Consider the following 24,249-nt stretch of genomic DNA (forward strand, 5'->3'; position numbering starts at 1 on the left):
ATATGCATATATATATATACGTGGGTGTGAGTGTGTGGGTGCGTGTGTGAGTGGTGTGCGTATGTATATATATACCTATACATAATTATACATATATATATATACACACAAATATAATTATACTAAATATATATGTGTGTGTGTGTGTATATGTATATATATTCATATATAATATATCTATATATATATATCTATATATATAATATATATATTTATTATATATATATCTATATATATATTTGTACAATATATATAATCTAATAATATATATATATATATATATATATATATATAAATCTCTGAACGAGTATAAAACAGTAGCTGCACGACATCATGAAGCATATTTGCACCTAAATGTGGTTAACCCTTGAGGGTCGATGCTACTGTGCCCTATCAGTATTTGCAAAGGAATGTCATGTTTCCTATCTCCAGCCTGACGTGATACACTAAAGTGGCAAATATACTTCACGATGTCGTGCAGCTACTGCTTATACTTTGCTCACAGATTTATTTTTGCTTGCTCCCACTTTTTCGAGATCAGTGACTTTTCGTCACTGGAAAAACTATATTTAACCACATTTAGGTAGAAAATATACTCCATGATATATATACTTATACACATATATATATATACATACATATATATATATATATATATATATAATTATATATATATATATATAATATTATATATAATATATATATATATATATAATTATATATATATATATATATATATATATATTATATAATATATATTGTATGTATGTATATGTATAATATTGTAGCTGAGGTTTATGAGCGGTTGTATTTTACAATCATTCTATTATTCTATAAGTTGCTTCCTGGATCTTTTCGGTTTGAACGGCAGTTTTTAACATAATTTCTAGGTAACTAAACACTTTTAAACTTCGTATACTGGTAGAATGTGTTTATAAAACATCTTTTTTTCTTGGCTTTATTGAGAAAATTCTATAGTTTGTAAGATATTTGTTGTTTTTTTCTTCAATTTCTGCAATTTCAACCAATCAATGACGTCCATTGAGGTAAAAAAACATTCTGTGCCGTATGAATGTGTCCCTCGTTTAAGAAACTGATTGAGTTTATTTACATTTGTGAAGAAAAAAAGATACCCTTCCCCCACCCCTAACCCTAACCCTAACTAACACTCACCCTAAAACAGATTGAAATGCAATAGATCGATACTAGGGTCATAATTATGGGTGACAATATCATATGACACCGCTAGAAAAAAACTGCCGTTCAAACCGAAAAGATCCTGCTTCCAATCTAAGTCTGCACGGATTCTTGTTCTTTGTATATGTGCGACTATGTTTTCAGATATATACTTTCTTAATTCAAGTCGGAAGGCACTGTGGTTACTATGCCTAGTAAATTTTGTATTTATGTACAGGCTTTCCTTCGTTGGCTGCAAATAAATTTTGTCTTTTGGAGTCTCAGCTCGATTATAATAATCATGAAAGGCGTTCCAGTCGTGGCAATTCCGTCGTTTGTATATCGGAAACAACATTGCTTAATATGTAGTCTTTATTTAAGGGTAGGGATCTGCATGAGTTTTGGCCGCAATTTTTCAGCTGGTGGAACAACCATTTGTCCCTCATGCCTGATTTTTCCTCTCTTATTTTCAGAGTAGATGGTTGAACAGGTAATCAATTACTTCAGCGATCGCTTGCAGAGTCGGTGGTATGAACTCTACGTTGAGTGGACATCCGATTAATTTTTCGGTTACGAAATACTATATCCGCCACATTGTGTAGCTCTCTCCTCTAATGTTTTTTGTTGTTGTGTATGATTGTAACAGTGTGTCTTTAGCAAACTAAATAATTGCATGTGTTTACCACATCCCGACATGTCTGATAGTAACAGTGTTTGATGTTAAGAAGCGTGTTCCACATAGTTGCAATATGCTGGTTTTCTTATTTTTTTAAAAACTTAATTTTCAGACAAATCTGAGACATGTAGAAATTAGACGTAGAAATAAATAAAAATTATTACATCTTGAATTGATTTTTAAAAAATTTCGAATGATTTTTACTCTGCCAATTATTTAACTTATTTCGTTTGATGATAATTTTACAAAATATTCTCATTTCAAATACAGTAAATATATTGGTTTCAAATTTTGGCAGAAAGCCAGTTTTGTTTTTTGGTGGTGGTGGTGGTGGTGGTGGTGTGTGTGTATGTGGGGGAAGTCGATTATATCGACCCCCGTGCTCAACTAGTACTTATTTTATCAAACCTGAAATGGATGAAAAGCAAAGTCGACCTCTGCGGAATTTGAACTCAGAACGTAAAGACGGACAAAATTCCGCCAAACGCTTTGTGCAGCTAGCTCATTGCCTCAATCACAGTAAATACAGGTTGTGGTTGTGTTTATTATTTTATATTATTATTATTATTATTATTATTATTGAGTGAGATAGCAGTGCATGCCATCAAAGTGACACTGAGGTAAAATATACGAAGCCCAGTATACCCATCATGACTACCCGTCTGATAAGGGTACACCAGGCACATGCATCACAACCATGTGTGCGCGACATGGCGATCTCACATCAAAATAAACAGTGTATGACCTTGCAGGTGGGGCCCAGTTAGAATTTTCTTCTGGTCGAGTAGACAATCCCGCTCAAAAGGCCCCTGAATAAGGATTGTTGAAGGATTGCTCCGTAAATGTGTGTTTTGTTTATCTCTAAAAATATTGCTATTGCTACATTTTATTGTTATAACTTGTGACTAAGTTAATCTAGGCCGTATTGGTCAGATTAACAGCTTTATTTTTATCCTGCGGGAGAAAAATCACCCGAAAAGAAAATTGATTTTCCTTTCAAAATTTGCAAAATTTTATATGGCGTCGTCTTTGTTAGCAAGGGAGGGAAGTGGGAGGAGATGCAGAACACGAAATTGTGTTTCGCCGTCACTCGTGTGTGTGTGTGTGTGTGTGTGTGTGCGTGTGCGCGCGCGCGTGTGTATATGTTTGTGTCTGTGTTTGTCCCCCCAACATCGCCTGACAACCGATACTGGTATGTTTACGTCCCCGTAACTTAGCGGTTCGGCAAAAGAGACCGATAGAACAAGTACGAGGCTTACAAAGAATAAGTCCTTGGGTCGATTTGTTCGACTAAAGGCGGTGCTCCAGCATGGCCACAGTCAAATGACTGAAACAAGTAAAAGAGTAAAAGAGTTACTCATTAATTTAACCACGTCATAATGAAGAACTTTTGTTATACTTCTGCTTGAAATTTGGTTGCGGGTGCCCTGAAATAACACTGCACACTTCACAGAGCATCATGTTATAATATAGTACCGGGCGTTGGGAGAATGGCAAAAGATTAATGGCAAAGGGTCACATGTTCGAATTCGTGGAGCGAAGTTGTACATTTAAATTAATCAAAAATTCCTAAATTCAAACTGTGGAGGCACATGACCTAGTGGTTAGAGCAGCGGACTCGTGGTCGAGGGATGTTGGGTTCGAATCTTAGACCGGGCGATGTATGCGTTTATGAACGAAACACCTAAGCTCCTCGCGGCTCCAGCAGAAGGAAATGGCGAATTTCTGCTGACTCAACTTTCTCTCACTCTTTCCTCTTGCAGCTCACCTGCGACGGACCGGCATCCCGTTCAGGTGGGAACCTATACGCCAGGGAAGCCGGTAAATCGGCCCCTGTGAACCAGGCGTGGCTCGAGAAGAAACAAACAAATTAAAACTAATTTTTTTACAATAATTTTTTCTTACAATATCATCATATAACTTTAATCTTAATTTGTTTTCAAAACTAATAATACACCAAGAAATCAGAAACTTAAATCGGGTCGAATTCTGGAGCTGTTAGTGCACCAAACACTGTAAGTTCGGGCAGTATCAGTTGTTTTGTTGTTAGTCACTAAAAACGATTCGATGTGGAAGGTTGTGCGTTGATATTTTGCTCAGTGGATCTTGTGTGTGCTTAAGCATTATATTTAAAATTTAATTTTAAAGTATCGTGGAGGCCCGTGGTTTAGTGGTTAGGGTGTCAGTATCATGATCGTAAGATTGTGGTTTCGATTCCTGGACCGGGCGACGTGTTGTGTTCTTGAGCAAAACACTTCATTTCACGTTGCTCCTGTCCAGTCAGCTGGCAAAAATGAGTAACGCTGCGATGGACTGGCGTCCCGTCCAGCTGGGGAACACATACGCAATAGAAATCGGCAAACCGGGCCCATGAGCCTGGCTAGGCTTTAGAAAGGCGCAAAAAATATTATAAAGTATTATAAATTCAGTTTACTTTAGTGTCATATATCTGTATCCCAATTGAATTTTATTTACATTTTGGACCCACATTTTGAATAGAAATACAGTTTGTATGCCTAATTTGAATAATACTAATGTTAGTCATAGTATGGTCAGTGTGGCAGCACACCCAATGACAACAGCCACCACACGTTATTGCCTCCCAGGGTTTACATGGACCCTGGTTGAGAACCACTGGTCTAACGAAATGAAACAATGAATAAAATCACTTCATGGAGCTTTTGACAGTCACGACTTGATTACCTTTGATAAAAGGTTTACACGAACAGGAATTGCCTAAAATTAGGTTTGAAAAATAACAAGAACGCCCCTACATACAAAATTTTATAGCTAAATATACCGAATGGTATATTTAGCTATGAAACTTATTTCTGATAATAATTACTTCCTTCAGAGATCCCCCCCCCACTTCTTTTTACCAAATGAATTCAACAAGGTTATTTGATATTGCTGTTTCTCTTTCTTTAACTTGATAGCTAGGATCTCATCCTTTGCACCATCTAAGACAAAGGAAATATATAGCATAATGACTTTAAAGAAAGACAACGGAACTTTCATTTCATTTCGTCAAAAAACCCGGATGTCAAGCCCAACGATATTGAAATTTGTACACAATAGGTAATTTTTTACAACAATCAATTAATCTTTACACAGCACCGCAAATATTAGAAGAGTGTTGTTATTAACTATAATCATTGAACAATGAAATTTATTTTAAATGGACGCAGCTTTTGTCAACAACTCAGATCATATTAATTTTTTTCCCATTTAGGGATTTTGTAAAATAGTAATTTCTTTGCAATCAAATATTTGAGCTTTTTGAACTAAAAGGAAATATTTGAACTTATTTCCTTTGACATTGAGTTTTAAGAATAGGCTATTGTAGAGTGAGAAATTATAGAATTATTAATAATTTGAATTATTACCAAGTAGAGATAACGGTATTATACCTTGACAAAAAGAAAAACCAAAAACAAACCAAGCAATAAAGATATATAACAAAACTCCTTATTGAGAGCTTCCGTACGCTCAGTTCCTGAAATTTACACCATCTCAAATCTATTATATTAAAGTGCTAAGGACAGATTCCTGTGGTGTAAACAATCTGTCACGCTACTCTGTCATTCTGTGGAACGGAGGTGGTAAATGTGTGAGCGGGGGGAGAGAAAGAGAGAGAGAGAGAGAGAGAGATAGATAGATAGAGAGATTAAAACGAATTCTACTGGCACATACACACATTTACACATCTCTCTCTCTTTTACCTTCTATATTAAAATGCCAAGTGAATGATGGAAATGTATGTACAAGAGAGAAACAAATGCCATTGCTTCATACACACACTAATACGCATACGAAAGCTATTGGCGAGTGCACACACACACACACACACACACACACACACACGCGCGCGCGCATGCACACACATACACACACACAGAAGCAACATCTTAAACCGTATAATGTCCACAGATTCATCTAGTAACATTGATATTTTAATGAAATCTTTTAAAGTTACCTGCCGGTAAAAACAACACATATATTAAGATAATGGCACTACTTAATTTTATTTTCATAATTTTTCCAAAGAAATCCAGGACAATATTTTCATCAGTAATTTTCTTTTCTATATGTGAACCCTGAACTTTTACATGGTTATTTTATAAAGAACACAAGTTTACTCGATAAGTTTTATGCTTGGTCAAAAATTTTCGACGCCTTATTCCATATTTTTTTTAAACCTTTATTTCCCACCCCAAGGGGAAAAGTTGCGCTTTCTGTAATATTCCCGGATTTTATTTCTCAGCTCTGGGTTACTCTTCATTTGCTCCTTTAGAATGTCTATAGGTATACTGTTTGAGTTAGAAACGTCTCTTTTACCACCCCATGGGTTGAAACCCTTTTTTCTTTCGTAGAGTATCTCGGCTGGCTGGATTTTGTTATCAGGAAAATCAATGCTGTACAGACGATTAGTACGTCTGACTCGTTTTTCGACCCATGGGCGCAAACCCGATCTTTCTTTATCTAGACTCATATCAGAAAACACCATTGAATGCCCTTCTTCATTGATCATATTGTTGCAAGGGAATTCGTCTGAGCATCGGGCTTGTACTTGTACCGTTTTAATGAGAAGCACAACTAGAAATAAAAAAAGAGGAAATATATATTGATTGTGATGAAAAATATGTAAATATAAATATGTGAATACAATGTTCAACAAAAATATCAAACATCAAAGCCAACGTTTTGATCCAATAAAAACTAATTAAGTTAAAATTAAAGAATTCAGCTTTAGCCAAATTCAGAAAGTCTTGAAACGGAATTACTTTTAATAAATATCATAAATATCTCCAATATTAACCTTAATAACTCCAACAAAGGAAGAAAAAAATCAAGTATTCTTGTGTGTGTGAGAGAGAGAGAGAGTGTGTGTGTGTGTGTGTGAGAGAGAGAGAGACAGAGAGAGAGAGAGAGAGTATTGTTGATTATAAAAATGCTTAGTATATGACTGATACTTATTTTACCGACCACTGCAAGACATGGCAGACAAAGTCGATTTCGGCAGAATTTGAACTTCTAACTTAACGGAACGCAGCGAAATTTTTTTTCCACGAGAGTTCCGGACCTCAGTTATGAACTCATTTGCACACAGCCAATCAAAGTTTAACTATCAAACCAACTTATGAGCGCATAATAAGTGATGGATGATAAGATAAGGTCACTTGGGTAAGGAATGACCATGCTTCTTTTCACTTTTAAGTTTTGGGAACGCGAACAGCCGATTAAATTAATCAGTTTTATCCAGCCATAGCTCTATGATCTGTAAAATAATACCAACTCAACTTACCTTCAATGAAACATAGGAACATGCAATAGTTTCGTTTAGAATATATATATATATATATATATATATATACATATACTTTATTTAAAGCAGCAGAAAATTCCACAAAACCTGTTACTCTGAGTTTCGCGTTGCCGTTCGTCGGACAATTTTTGCATACATACATAATAGGCTTAACCCCGTCATCCAAAATGGTGGCCTTGTGCCAAAATTTGAAATATATATATATTATCTATATATATATGTGTATATATAAAGGAGAGAGAAAGAATGTGTTATTATATTGTGCATTCCCTCTTTCGTCAATAGAATGCCGAACCCTTCAATTCACTGTTACTTAGTTTTCCTCAGTTTTCAAGAAATAAATAAAGAAAGGTGGCTGTCAGGATTTCCGATTTTGGTGTATGATTTCGCATTAATGTGTACCATTAACTGATTAAAAAGCTAATGAATTTTGTGTGATAACACGATTGAAATAGAACAAGTTAGCTCAAAAGAAAAGTTAAAAAGAAACCACTGGTGACAAAATAGAAGAGCAACAAAAATTCTGCTTCAAGAATTGAGAAAGAAATGAAAAAAAAAAGAAGAGCGAGCAGTCGGAGTAATCAACTATTGGGTAGTATCATACACTACCGTCAGAAATTAATTAGCACCCTTGATTTGCTCTTCACTCAAGGTATGTGCTGTCACCTAGTGGCCATATCTCGAACTATTGTTTTGTTGCGAGTTCACTGTTGCGCAGAACGATGACGTAACTTTGTTTGCAGAGCAGTTTGAGAGTCTACAGCCTTATGATGTTGACATAGCAGTGCAACAACAACTTGGAGTGCGGATGCAGACAAATCTTCCTTTGTTTAATAGATATAGGTAGCGCCTCGCTAGGACCAAAATCACACCGTACTAAGTTTTCTCATCGCGTAAGACGTTTTGAACAGCTCATAGGTTAATTGATTTAACCTATTTAATGTAGAAATTTGAGAAGTGCTAATTAATTTCTGACGCAAGTGTATATGGTTTCCGCTCTTCCATTCCGGTATGTTTGACAATATTTTGGCTTCAGAGAAGAACTTCATGAAATTGCTGAGGGACTGTCAGAGGCATTTATATACTTAGTGGGCATGTGACAAAGAGTCTGTTGTAAAATAAAGCATTGAAACATTTTATTTCCCTTGGGAAATAAAATTTCCTAAGAATCTTGTTTTTTCTGATATTGATTATGTTGACATTTGAATGGCACACCAATTTAACGCCTAGCTAGCAAGAATTCGAGATTAAAAAAAAAAACACGTTATTAATGTTCATAGATAATACAAAATTCTCTTTAGAAAAATAAATGGAATATTAACAAATAGAATCGGAGAAATGTAATACTGTAAAAAAACAATTAGCTGAAAAATGTAAACCTTAAAATAGAAAAGCCTTAGAATAAGGTTTTAATGCAATACATCTTAAAGAATAAACGAACAATTCAATCTATAGATGATAATGGTCCTTAAATTGCCCGTTAGTTGACAGACGCGGCGATCAAAAACGTTGTAGTATATCCAGTCACACTAATCGCGTCCCCAAAGTCCATCCCCTCCTCACCGTGGTATGGACGCTTGCAACGGGTAGTGTCAGAGCTATGCCATCGGTAACTTCGGTTCCTGGTAGGGCCACCCAAGGCGGATTGGGCTGACACCGAGTGGTATTAGGGCCACAACCCGGCAGACGGTGAAAATCCTCAGAGTGTCTGTTTCGGCAACCAGCGGCTCCTCGGTCGTTCTCTCCCTGCGTCTGCGAACAATCTGCGGCAAACAGGATGTCTCTACCTGCCGGACTGTTGGGGACCGCTTGTGAAATTAATATTCCCACGAAACTTCTTCTATAAACTCTCAACGGCGAATACAATGGCAACATCGGCCTGTGCGGATGGAACCGTGACTGGCTCGCTATATCCATCGAACTGGTGCAGGACCGTCGTGTGTGGGATGCCATGGTTCGAGTTGCCTCGAGGGTGGTAGAAGAAGCCAATTCAACCGGCCCAGGGTGAATGTCGCCACAAGTACAAGTAAGTAATAGAGTTATCAGAAGAGGTAAAACTAAATGGAAAATACAAAGTACTAATATAAGATGACCAACGTAAATCATATACTTAGTGATAAATGCATATTAAAAACTAGATCCCCAAAATTTAGTTTTAAGGTATAAATAATTTATATAATATGTAAATAATTTAGGGCGTGGTGAGCTGGCAGGATCGTTACAGCGCCGGAAAAAATACTTAGTAGCATTTCTTCCGACTTTACGTTCTAAGTTCAAATGCCGCCGGGTTTGACTTTACCTTTCATTCTTTCGGGGTCGGTAAAGTATCAGTTGAATACTGGAGTCGATGTAATTGGCTTACCTCTTCCCACGAGATCCCTGGCCTAATACAAAAACTTGAAACCAAAATATGTGAATAATTTACACGAAATATTGGGTTGTCCGAAAAGTTCGTGCCGATTTTTAAAGGAAAGAAAAACGTCAATACTTGCCATTACATTTTTAATCAACCAAATATGAACCATTTTGTTGCACAGTGCATCTCTATCTTTCCTTTAACTTGAAAATACCCTCTTCCCAGAATTAAGGTGGTTTCATGACAAAGAATTCATCAAGATATCTTTTTACGTCATCCAAGGAATTAAAATTTTTACCATTAAGACTATTGTGCAGAGACCTGAATGAGTGGAAATCCGAAGGAGCAATATCTGGTGAATATGGAGGGTGGGGTAACACATCCCGGTCGAGCTGCAGCAATTTTTGTCTGGTTCCCAAATCATCAAGTGCCGAAAATGAACTTTCTTATCTTCTATTTTAAAGGGTTACAAAATTAACACAGGTTATAGGAACATAAACCTTCTTCCACGAAAAGATAGCTTAAACTGTGCTCTAAATGGAGGTGTAGTCAAATCCTATTTTATGAACTCAACCATGTTCTAAAATAAGTCGAAAGGTAAGCTACTATAAATCGGCACGAACTTTCCAGACAACCCAATATATACGAAAGGGAATTGGACGAATGAAAAAAAAAATGATAAGATCCAATATATTGGAAATGTTCAACAATAGAGATTTCCAAACTTCAATTGAAAGAAAAGTGCATTATATAACAGCTCTCAGTGTATACGTTTCACAACAAGGTCTTCTCTTCAAATTTCCCTATTTATTATCAATAACGTTGTTATCGATTTTAATGATCGGGTTAAGATCCCACCATTTCCTGCTTCGAAGCATTTCATCAACGATAGGATAGGTTAAATCATTTTTTTTCTTGTATTTTATTTCTACAATTCTCTTATTCATTAATAACATTTTCTATGAAACAAATCCGGGTAGAATTACGAGTATACTGATTCCTGTGTCGTAGAAAAATGAAAGCATCCTTTTTGCTACGGTAAAATTTACTCTTTTACATGTTTCAGTCATTTGACTGCGGCCATGCTGGAACAACGCCTTTTAATCGAGCAAATCGACCCCCAGGACGTATTCTTTGTTAGCCTAGTATTTATTCTATCGTTCACTTTTGCCGAACCGCTAAATTACGGGGATGTAAACATACCAGCATCGGTTGACAAGTGATGTTGCGGGCAAAAACACAAACACACAAACATATACATACATACATACATACATACATACATACAACATACATACATACATACATACTACATACATACATACATACATACATACATACATACTACATACATACATACATATATATATATATATATATATATATATATAATATATATATATATATATATATATATATATATATTATATATATATATACATATATATACGACGGGCTTCTTTCAGTTTCCGTCTACCAAATCCACTCACAGGGCTTTGGTTGGCCCGAAGCTATAATAGAAGACACTTGTTCGAGGTGCCACGCAGTGGGAACGAACTCGGAACCATGTGGTTGGTAAGCAAGCTACTTACGACAGAGCCACTCCTACGCCTTTAATACGTTTTTCATATTCATATTTTCTCTTATGAACAATATCTTTCATATTCAGTTTAAGATGTCTCTATCGATAGTCGTTTACCTAATTCTAGTTTTATTTCTTTTTCCTTTCCACACCAACTCTCGCTTATATTTTGAACTAATTATTTTTACAGTTATATACGTAATTGGTCGACATTTGTGCCCTAAAGTATGTTTTACGTGTTATGGATCTGTCGGTTATGATTAAATCTTTTTCTAAATTTTTTATTAACCTGTAAGAGGTGTTTTAGTTTTAGTTTTCACATGGGAATTGCAGCTTTAGGTTTACCAAGAGAATTTCCAATTTTCTGACGTATTCTCGATATTTATTTAGTGTGATAACAAAAGACTTAACTCCTTCAGTAGAGTAAATATTTTAAATAGTATAATAAGCAGTTTCTACAATCACTACGTAATGGTTTCTTCTTTTATTTTTAGAAAATTCTGGATTTCAGATTGTTTTTATAAATTATTTTGAATAAAGCATATTATATCCATGAAACGTACAAAAACGACAAAATATAGGTTTTATTGACAGCAATAATAAATTTTCAATTGCTACGCTCAAAATTGTATTGAGAGTCTAGAATTTTTTCTATGAAGATAAAAGACACCCCAAGAAAAATACCGCAGTATAAATTCATAGAAAACATTTCAATTAGATGCTTTGTCAACAATTTTACACACAAAGATAATACATATTTTAAAATGCTTTACCCTTGTGACAAATTACTTTATTAGGCGGCTGTGTATGTTGATATAAAGATGTATCTCCATATACATATAAATATCTTCTCCAACTATGATATGCGTATTATGTATATAATATAAATTAGAGAAAAACCACTATTATGCAATTCAAGCAATGATAGACATAAACCAAATCATAAATAAAAAATAAAAAATATATATTTTTAAAACATATAACTAGATCACAAAAAGTATAAAAATAATCAATATATAAGTAGTATATAATAAGTATATAAGTAAATTATATATATATATATATATATATATATATATATATATTCGGTTTAAGCAATTGAGATTCAAGTGAGTTCTAATGAATTCACATGAATATGGTCCTTAACTAGGATGCACCGGAAATCTACATGGTGTTTTAAACATACGACAAAGTGGGGTGATTACAAATAGGAAAAAAGCAACAAGAATGGATCAATATATCGGTACAATTGTTTCGTACGAGAACATCTTTAATAAAGCTACAAAAATTGCAGTAAATATAGGTGGCTCGTACTCATCAGGCGAAACAACATCCGAGATTCCCAAACATCAAAGGGGGGTAATGTTACACTTATGAAACATCATGGAAAGTTCTATAAAAATGAGAATTTAGATAACATATTGGTTTCTAAGAGTTCAATTAGTATTACACAGTCATATATCAGGTTATTAAAAAGTTTTTTCAAAACATCTTAGTTTTCCAGAGAGTGAAGATAAAAATGAGGGTGTGAGTTTATCCGTATTGAAGAAAGTTTGATTCCTGGAGATCCGATGAGAGGTATTGAACTTACAGAATATGTGCTTGTCTATATATAGTTCATAGTAAATTGTTAATCAAGCTATGTGAAGAAATTTTGGATACAATCGTGCAAAATTTCTGAAAACTGCTGTATTATAATCCGAGTAAGAAGCGTAGCGACAGCCTTTTAGTGGAGACGAACAGGCTGTTATTGAAATTTACAAGAATCACAGCGCTAAGGAAGAAAGTTGTGTCTGTATTTATGTATGTACGTGAATATATATATATATATATATATATAATATATATATATAATATATATATATATATATATTATATATATATATATATACACACATATATTCACGTACATACATAAATACATACACACATACATACATACATACATACATACATACATACATATATGAAGAATGTAATATATAAACAACCACAACCCACATATACACATAACACGTTTTTTTTAATTGCACTCACACACAGAGAAATCACATCGTTCATATTGCCCACGTAAAGGTTGAAACCTTTGCACCTTCTCCTCACAACCTTTTCCATACATTTAATTATTCACTCAGATACAGACACACAGTCTCACACGCTTTCGACGACCTACGTAAAATAATACCCACACACCGACATTACTCTCTCTCTCCTACACTAACGCCCCCACATTTAGATACGTACACACACCAACACACATACATACATCCACACCAAACGCATACACAAATCCATTCACCTCATATGCTCGCTACTAAACTCATATACATTCTCAGACATGTTTCCGTTTCTCTTCATGTCTCTCTTTTTCACCCTTCCCTCGTAGAATGGCATTCACCTTGCTTCCCCTTTCCTCACCTTCTTTCTTTAATTGTTTTATTATTACTAATTTTTTTCACACATTCACTGTCTTATGTTCCTCTTCACCTGTTTTCTGTTTGAAGAAGAGCTAAAGTTCGAAATGTAAACACACTTCATTCTCATTTCAAAGATTTAAATTAATATCATATTTGTTGTGCTTTGATCTTTCAGTGTTATTCTGTGTTATTTTTTTATTTGTTATTTTTGCTCTACAAAACACACACATACACACACATACACACGCACACACACACACATCTTTTACTTGTTTCAGTCATTGACTGCGGCCATACTTGAGCACCGCATTTAGTCGAGCAAATCGACCCAAGGACTTATTCTTCGTAACCTAGTACTTATTCTATCGTTCACTTTTGCCGAACCGCTAAGTTACGGGGACGTAAACACACCAGTATCGGTTGTCACGCGATGCTGGGGGGGGGACAAACACAGACACAGAAACACACACACACACGCACGCACACACACACACACACACACATATGTATATATATATACATATATACGACGGGTTTCTTTCAGTTTCCGTTTACCAAATCCACTCACAAGGCTTTGTTCAGCCCGAGGCTATAGTAAAAGACACTTGCCCAAGGTGCCACGCAGTGGGACTGAACCCGGAACCATGTGACTCATAAGCGAGCTACTTACCACACAGCCACTCCTGCGCCTATGCATAAAATTTTATGCCACTGCATAAAATTCGAAAATCTCTTTGCATTCTTTCCTACTAGCTGGTGTGTGGCCATTTAATGCATTTAAGATATTCTTAAGCATTTGCTTAAGAATTTCCCAAAACCTATCACCATGTTTGTCCGTAGTATCTTTGATGTTGGGGAAAGAAAAAAATGTCACATATGCAAATGAAGAAGAGAAAAGAGAGGCATATGCTATTATTAAATATCGTACATAATGTTAGTTATGAAATAATAGGTGTAAATACAGCCGATGCTTTAACTGTAAAGAACTGCTTTGATGGAAAAATGCCTCAAAAGACTAACAAATTACTTTCTATGTTCCATATTCACCTTTTGAAGGGTGGTATTGACAGAATATGTATACTACTGATACACCCACAGAGTAAGAGTTGTGCCAAATTACTACGGATAGCTTCAAAAGGCAACAACATTAGCCCTTTAAAAGGAAAACAGTCGAAGACGAATAATATAACGATTAATTAACAAAGGAAAAAGAAAATAGAAAATAAAGGTTTTGTCACCAGTTTGAAGCAAAATTAAGTTAAACTCGCAAAACGAAAGGGTAAGAGAAATAAAGGGAAAAGAATACCAGAAAAGGATTTTCACCACGATAGAGAAATATTAGAAAACCAAACTTGATTTTAGTAAAGCTTTCCGAAAGAAAATTAGGAAAGAATGTAGTTGAGGGGAAAATAATTTTTGTTTTATCTTTATTTGCCCCAGTCATGGGTCTGCAGTCATGCAGGGCACCACAATTAAGGGTTTCGTCGAACAAATTGAATCCACTGCTTATTTTAAGGTTTGGCACTTAACCAATGGGTATCTTTTGCCGAATCACTATGTTACGGGGACGTAAACAAACTCACGTCGGTTGTCAGCTGGGGGTGGGGAGGACTAACATAACGACACACATACTATACTCACACACACACATAAATACGTACACACACGTATACACATACACACTCACACACACACACATATATATATATATATACGACAGGCTTCAATACAATTTCCATCTAGAGAATTTACTTAGAAATGCTTTGGTCAACCCGGGGCAATAATACAAGGCACTCGTCCAAAGTACCGCATGGTGGGACTGAACCCAAATCTACGTGGTTGCCAAGTGAACTTTTAACCATACAACCATACCTGCGTTTATACAGAAAGTATAAAGCACGTTGGATTACGTGGCAATCACTTTTCCAATATAACTGAGTCCAAGTACATCGAACTCTTTATTGATTTCTGCTATACAAACAGAATCTTAATAGGAACAGTTGGCTGAATGGTTTAGAACTTCGCTTCGCAATCACGAGGTTCAGTTTTCACTCCTACTGCACGTAAGCTTCGGGAAATTCCTTTTTCTATTGTCTCATGTTGACCAGTACTTTGTGAATTTACCGCCGGCTGAATTATGTCTGTATTTCAAGAAACAGCCTTGTCACACGCCGTATCGCACTTGATTCTGCCGGAGAATCATGTTGTGTCGTTAGAGATAGTGTTTATAGAAACATCATACCCAATGCATTCTTTTTTTAAGACGGTCGGGAATAATTTGAAGCAGACATGGTTGCTATTTCTCGCGAATCGGAACAACCATGGGAAATTAAGAATGAGTAATTTTGCATTTTCTTCCTTTCCGTTCCCTTAAGGCAGATTGCCAATGTAAGAAATCAATACTAAATCGAAGATATTGGAATATAGAAAAACACATACGTAAATTCTATAATTTAGCCTAATACAACGCATGTTCTAATCCATTTTTATTCTCTTTGAGCTTTAAACCTCCAATGATTTCTGTTATGCAGTTTGGCTGTAAACATTTGATAAAACCTTTTAACGGTTGGCGAAGCAAATATAAAATGTTCCCTGATATTGTTGGACTGTAATATGAATGCTTGTCATATCGTACGACTAAGCGAACCTCATATTAGTTTGTGATCTCTCTCTCTCTCTCTCTCTCTCTCTCTCTCTATATATATATATATATATATATAATATATATATATATATGTATATATTCTGAGATAAAAATTTACTATTTAATATTAGTCTAATATTATTGTCCCCAGATATATACCAATCAATATTAACTTAACTTAGATATAGATAAAAAATTTACATATAATTTTGATAAAATAGGAAAGAAATATTTGAGTCTTTTTTTAGTTTTGACTTATATTTTTGTCTAAAAGTACATTTGTCAAAGATTTTAGTGTTACACATATAAAAGTAATATGAATAAGTATAAGTATACATACATACACACATACATACAAATATATATATATATATTTATATACATATACATATACATATATATATTCTTTTTATTCTTTTTTCTTTTACTTGTTTCAGTCATTTGACTGCGGCCATACTGGAGCACCGCCTTTAGTCGAGCAAATCGACCCCAGGACTTATTCTTTGTAAGCCTAGTATTTATTCTATCGCTAAGTTACGGGGATGTAAACACACCAGCATCGGTTGTCAAGCGATGTTGGGAGGACAAACACAGACACACAAACACACACACACATATATATATACATATATACGACGGGCTTCTTTCAGTTTCCGTCTGCCAAATCCACTCACAGTGATTTGGTCAGCCCGAGGGTATAGTAGAAGACACTTGCCCAAGGTGTCACGCAGTGGGACTGAACCCGGAACCATGTGGTTCGTAAGCAAGCAACTTACCACACAGCCACTCCTTCGCACATGTATATATTAGAGATTTACTTGGCTGGCAAATGATTTGAGTTGAGAACTTTTGATGAAATTAAAGCTAATCCTCTATAATAGAATTGTTTCAGTGACCAGTTCACAGATTGTGCGGAGAAAATTTTGACCCGAAATAAATGATGAAAGGAATTTTGAGTAGTTTTCATGCTTTTTAATGTCTAATATGATACCCCCTCCACATTGTAATTGCTATCTATCTATCTATCTATCTATCTATCTATCTATCTATCTATCTATCTATCTATCTATCTATCTATCTATATATCTATCTATCTATCTATCTATCTATCTATCTATCTATCTATCTATCTATCTGTCTATCTATCTATTTATTTACTTGTCTGTTTGTCTATTCATGTATGTATGTATATATGTGCGTGTGTGTGTGTGTACACGCACGCACACACACCTACACACACACATCTGTCTTCTTCACAAGTCCGTATACATGCTTCCGTCTACTGAACTCATTTACAGACTTTAGATTCACGTGAATTATTAGTAGCAATCAAGATTTCACCATGGGACTGTAGAAAATGGACGAAAGCTATTTAACGATACAGAAAAATAAAATTCAATTTATTCAATATTTCGACTTAAAGAGCCACTAATCGTGAACTGAACACTTGTAATTAAATACTAAATCGTAAACAGCACTCAAGTTATGACATGTGCAGTAAAACATTATAGCAAGGAAATGAACGGATTTTGATGTATTCAAATTAAGTAATAAACATCGGACAGTCAACAAGCCCCTGGCAATTTGGGATTTATAGATGTGATTGCATAATGGAGATATAGCTGGTTTAATAACAAGGTTACCACTGTTCCCATCGGAGACATAAACAAGAAGCCGTAACTTCTATTCAGGTAACTTAAACGGATATCCTTCGTTTAGTGCTGTCTCGAGTCCTACTTAGTTTCTTGGTGTACAAGTGTCCGCGATCACAATATTCCCCTTGAATGAAACGAACGTCAGTCTGACGCAGAGTTACTAAATTACGGCTGAGTGGACGGAAGCAACATTAAATGAAGCGTTTTGCTCAAGAACACAAAGTACAACCCGGTCAGGGAATCAAAACCATGATCTTGTGATCGTGAATGCACCTGCCTAACCACAAAGCCACGCGCCTTCACGAATACCTTTCTATTTTCTGGCCGATATCTAAATGGTGTTAAACAGTTCTTTTGTACGTAAATCTAATGAGACCCAAGTAGTGCTTTATTAAATCCTATTTCGTTCATTATGTAAAACAAGATTCTCAAGCGTCTATTGACGTTTTCATTGAGGCTGTTTGTTAATGTTCATATTCTACTTTAGTGGAATTCTTTTTTATAGCAAGCATTCGCCTTGGTCGCTTGTTTGAGAGTGACTTTTTCCCACCAGTTGCAAAGGCTCTGAAAAGAGAAACGTGCGTTGCCTTTCCTCCTCGAAATTAGCCGTTAAAAATATAAATCATTTCTCAGAGAAGGTCAAGAATCTGGGAATTGCATGTTAAGTTTCCCTTGCGTATTTCTGATTCAATCACGCTGGTGACATGTTCAGTTAAGTGTGGGGTATAGAAGTAGCAAATATTCTGCACATCTTACTTTTTCTATTTTCTATTTCTTTTTCAGTCGTCTTGCCACAAAATACTCCGAGTATCCATTTACTCTTGTACCGTTTAATGTTAACCATTTCGTTTTCTTCATCGAAACAGATTTTAGAGCGATTAATCTCCTTTTTAATGTACGATGATTTAGCATTCACTATTAAGAGCTGAGTTTAAATAGACTTCTGACTCTTCATGGACAGATTTTCCAACGAAGGAAGTTAACAAAACTATTTAGTTCTTGAATATCGCTCTGACCGATTGTGGATATTTACATTCTCAAACCGCGGAAAATATTGTCTATATTTTCAGAACATTAAAATATTGGCTACGAATTTCGTAATAAACGTTCGGGTATGGCGTAACATTGCTCCAGCATGATCCAGTTTATCTATATTTGAAATCAATAGTAGGTATGGTCTGATATGAAATTAAAATACATTAAATTCGGCAATTTGCTTGTGTTTGGACGTCAAAACATATGGATTACAATTATGGACAAACTGTTAAAGTGAAGTGTCAAGACAGTGCATGTTGTTAGAAATAAGATGGTTTGTCAGATGTTAAGAGATGGGTGCGCAGATACATGTATATAGAAAGGGAAACAGTATTTAGAGGGTTTAGATCTCCTCAACTGAAAAAAAAATCTTTCTCATCGCAGATGACGGGTTAATCTTATAATATTGGATTACTGCTCTCCAAAAGGCATACAAACGTACTCAAAACCCATAAGCAATAGATTGGTAAGTTATCACCAGTAGTGATAACCATATCAATTTCGTATCCTCTAAATATTTCAAACAGACCGACGAAGGATGACACGGGCTAATGAAGCAGTCTAAGGCTGTCTTCTCGACCTGTTAAAAATAACAATCAAATCTTCCTTAAATGATATTTTTATTGCCTGAAAGAACAGTTGGAAGTTGATCGAGACCTCTTTTCGAAGGTCATCACTGGTGATGAAAGCTGGTGCTACGGAATTTGCAGATGTGGAAGAGGTGAAGAAAAAAACGACAGAGGCGTTAAAAGGCGTCACTTCGCAGAATTTCCAACACTGCTTCGAACAGTGGAAAACGCGTCGGGACCGATGCATTGCTTCAAATGGAGAATACTTTGGAGGCGATAAAAGTGGAAACATTTAAAACTTGGTGAGTAAAATAATATTGTAAAATTCCAGTTTCTTTTGGATACTCCCTTGTAGTTGACCTGGAGTTAAATAATTGGAGTTAAATACATTGTTTATTCCTACATACATTACCTCTACTACGATAAAAGTCTGATCGTACAAATATATATATATATTATATAATATATATATATATAATATATTATTATATATATATATATATATATATATATATATATATATATATTAATATATATAATATATATATATATATCTATATATATATATATATACATATATATATATATATATATATATAATTATATATATATATATATATATATATACATATATATATATATATATATATATATATATATATATATATATATATATATATATATATATTATATATATATATATACATACATATATATATATATATATTGAAGGAATAATATTGTCCTGGTTATCACTTCATTTGCACATCATGCAGGATCCCGGCTAGCGTAGTATTCTAAAACCTAAAAGAGATTTGTATGATTCCAAGTGATATAAATGGGAGCGCTACACAAACCCATGGTAATATCCAGTAAGCTTAAAATATGATCTGCAGAGTGAAAAACAAAAGTAATAATTTGAAAGAGGAAAGAAGTCAAACTGACATTAAAAGTGTTTCCGTAAACGGGCAATATCTTTACTACACATCACATACAACATTATGCAATTCATGCAATGTTATGAAATACATGCCATGATATATGGAAATATGTAATAATTCCACAGTCCATCCGATTTCTCAGATGTTATGGTTTGAAGGCACCGTGGTCCAAAATAAAAAAAAATAATAAATATTGAAATATTACATATTCCCATATTTCATGGCATGTATTACATAAAATTGCTTGAATTGAATAAACGTTGTATGAGATATGGAATAAAATTATTGTCCATTTAAAGAAGCAATTGTAATGTCAATTTGATTTTTTTGCTCATTCAAATTATTACTTTTACTCACTCACACACACAGACATGTATGTATGTATGTATGTATGTATGTATGTATGTATGTATGTATGTATGTATGTATGTATGTATGTATGCGTGCATGTATGTATATATGTATTTATGTATGTATTATGTATGTATGTATGTATGTATGTATGTATGTATGTATGTATGTATATATGTATCTATCTATCTATCTCTATGCCGTTGCGACAAACAGCGTATTTCGGCAGCGCCCATCACTCTGCAGTCGACTTTTTTCTTGAAAGAAACGGACAGAATAAAAGGGAAAAAGAAGGATCAACCGCAGTGCATAGCAACTTCTATATTTGTCTAACACAAAAGAATGAAAGGCAAAGTTGGCCGTTGCAGGATTCTCGTTGCAGGAATTCAGGGCACAGAAAATGAGAACTATTTCTGCAAAGTAATTTACCCAACGCTCTAACGGCGTCAGTAATCAAATACCTATCTATCTATCTATCTATCTATCTATCTATCTATCTATCTATCTATCTATCTATCTATCTTTAAGTGAACAAATATCCCAATTTTGAGCGTAAGTTGCGTTTGAAGTTTCTTGTCAAAACGTCTTTCAATAGCATTGAGGAAAACCATAAAAAGAAAAGAAAAACAGATAACCTTGTAGCTCAGAATAACTAGGTATTCAATCAGCCTCGGTGCTATACAAACTCCTTGTTCAACGTAGCACGGCATTTATTCAGTAGGCTATAAACCCTATAATTTCTTACGCATAGGAGTGTACCTGACCTAAAGAAAATAAAAGATTCATTTTGTAATGTACTATAGGACAGGAATGGAGGCACATGGCATAGTGGTTAGAGCAGCGGACCCGCGGTCGAGAGATCGCGGGTTCGAATCTCAGACCGAGCGATGTGTGTGTTTATGAGCAAAACACCTAAGCTCCACGCGACTCCAGCAGAAGGAAATGGCAAACTTCTGCTGACTCTTTCGCTACAACTTTCTCTCACATGCGATGGACCGGCGTCCCATCCAGGTGGGGACCTATACGCCAATGAAACCAGGAAACCGGACCATTATGAGCCAGAAATGGCTTGAGAAGGAACAAAGAATAGGACAGGAAGTTTTGTGATATTTTTCCTTTCTAATTTTTGCTCACGACCAGCGATTTTGAGAAGCGGTGGTAAGTTGGTTACATTGATTTCAGTATTTGACTGGTCAACTTTGCCTTTCATCGTGTCGGGTTCGATAAAATACGTGCCACTTCCATACATGGGTCCTTATAGTCGACTAACCACTCCACAAAGTTTCTGGCATTGTGCCAAAATAAAAAAGGAATGGTAACTGTCGCACACACAAACACAGATATGTAAAGACATCTAATTTAAAAATATAAATCGAAATTATCTTTGCGATTAGAATATAAATGACGCTCCCTAGGAAGTGTTTAAAATCTGAAATTAGTAAGGGAGATAATATATACATCACAGAATCCTTTCGAACCTATGACACGAGAAGGATGCACGCACGCACGCACGTGCGCACACACACACACACACACGCGCGCGCATCATATATATATCATACTATGCGATGACTTCACTGCTCGTTTTATCTGTTTCATGCCCCGGGTTATCAGTCTAGCGAGAAAATTTTGTATTAACATTTGTATTAACAGGTCGATTTTCCCTGCTATACACCTTACTAACTAGATTTTGCAAGGATTACTGTCTGACCTATTCCCCTGGATTTCCTGAATCCCTCTTCTCTCTCTGTCTCTCTGTGTCACATTCTCTGTCTCTTTATCTCTCTGTACATAGATGCATACATTCATACATACATACATCATACATACATACATACATACATACATACATACATACATACATACATACATACATACATACATACATATATCCATTCAAAATGTGACCGCGTGTGTACCGTTGGCGATTTTTTTCCTCCGTCTTCCCTTTTCTGGATCTCTCCTTTTCCTATGTTTCTGACGAAGAGCTCCGCTCGAAATGTTAAACCCCACTTCTTCCCTTCCTTCCTGGGCGTCCAATAATACTATATTTGTTCCACGTCTTCGCGTTGTTGTGTTTTCTCTTTGTGTTTTCATGTTTGGATAAACTTTATATATATATATATATATATATATTATATATATATACTTGATAAATTCTTATATAGATTTTATCCTTATATTTAATTTTAAATTTAACCGGAATATATTCAGTGCTGAATAATTCCGAATAAACACGTGTACCGAGATGTCATTTGAAAAGCCCGCCTATTACATAGACATGTAAGTGTGAACATTTCTTTGTGCTGTGTTGGATACATTTGCTGTTCGTCTGGCATGTGAATTTGGTTCATTTTTATGTTTTCTGATTATGCCTGCACTGACGATTAGAAAGTGGATTATGTAGACTAACTATGAAATTACATGATTTGCAGGTAAATCTGTTTTTAAGAGACGACTTCCAGATTGCATTCACTCGCTGTCTGTAGACTGTATACACGGTGGAGGGGGCGAACAAACACAGGCACACATACTTAGATATATAGATACGACGGACTTGTTTTAATTTCCACTTAACATATTCACTCACAAGGCTTTGGTTGGCCAATGGCTATAATAGAAGACACTTGCCCAAGGTGCCACGCAGTGGGGTTGAACCCGAAACCATGCGGTGAGAAGCAAGCTTCTTAATGCATGTATATATATATATATAATATATATATATATATAATATATATATATATATATACATACATACATACATACATACATACATACATACATACATACATACATACATACATATATATATACATATATATATATATTTATATATATATAAATGTATGTATGTATGTATGTATGTATATGTATGCGTTTATATATATATATATGCATTCATATAGATACATAGACATGTGTGTAGATAAATGATATAATCTATGGAATTACCTAAGAACTTATGTAAATATACAACGAAATAGAATCACAAATGAAATCGCCATCTGTGTATTATCCTAAATTTATATTCACCGCTGGGAGGCATGGGATGTGGAATTGTCCGCGATAAAATCTCTTCAGAGACTTGTCGTGTTGAAAACATAATAACCGTGAATGGTATTCACAGTTCCTGTATATCGAGACCAAATCGAGGCACAGTATTGACCGCGTTAATATATATATATATATATATATATATATAATTATTATATACATACATATATATATATATATATATATATATAATATAGGATTGAATACCTTTCACCACGACCAGCTTTTATTACTCTGAAAGACCATAAAGACAATTTTAGTAGAAACCCCCAATGTAGATTGATAAATCCGGCTAAAACTGAGATAGAAATTATTAGCAAAATATTTTTAGACCGTATTTTAGTTAAGTTAGATAGTGAAGTAGACTTGAGAATTTGGAAGAATAGTAAGTCAGTTATAGAGTGGTTTAAAGGTATTAGCTATAATAATAATTGTAGTTTCACACAATTCGACATTATTGACTTTTA

The 24,249-nt window shown here is 34.8% G+C and overlaps 1 protein-coding gene across 1 annotated transcript in view; it reads right to left on the minus strand.

The window, feature by feature from the left end:
* Positions 1–5,858: 5,858 nt before the first annotated feature.
* LOC115210327 overlaps positions 5,859–24,249 on the minus strand; it is a 45,429-nt gene continuing 27,038 nt past the window's right edge. The window contains exon 2 of the mRNA XM_029778860.2: positions 5,859–6,448. Coding sequence (XP_029634720.1) covers positions 6,054–6,448 — 395 coding nt within the window. The 3' untranslated portion in view covers positions 5,859–6,053. The remainder of the gene's footprint in view (positions 6,449–24,249) is intronic.

This window comes from Octopus sinensis, linkage group LG4, assembly GCF_006345805.1.
Source record: "Octopus sinensis linkage group LG4, ASM634580v1, whole genome shotgun sequence".
Classification (NCBI taxonomy): Eukaryota; Metazoa; Mollusca; class Cephalopoda; order Octopoda; family Octopodidae; genus Octopus; species Octopus sinensis.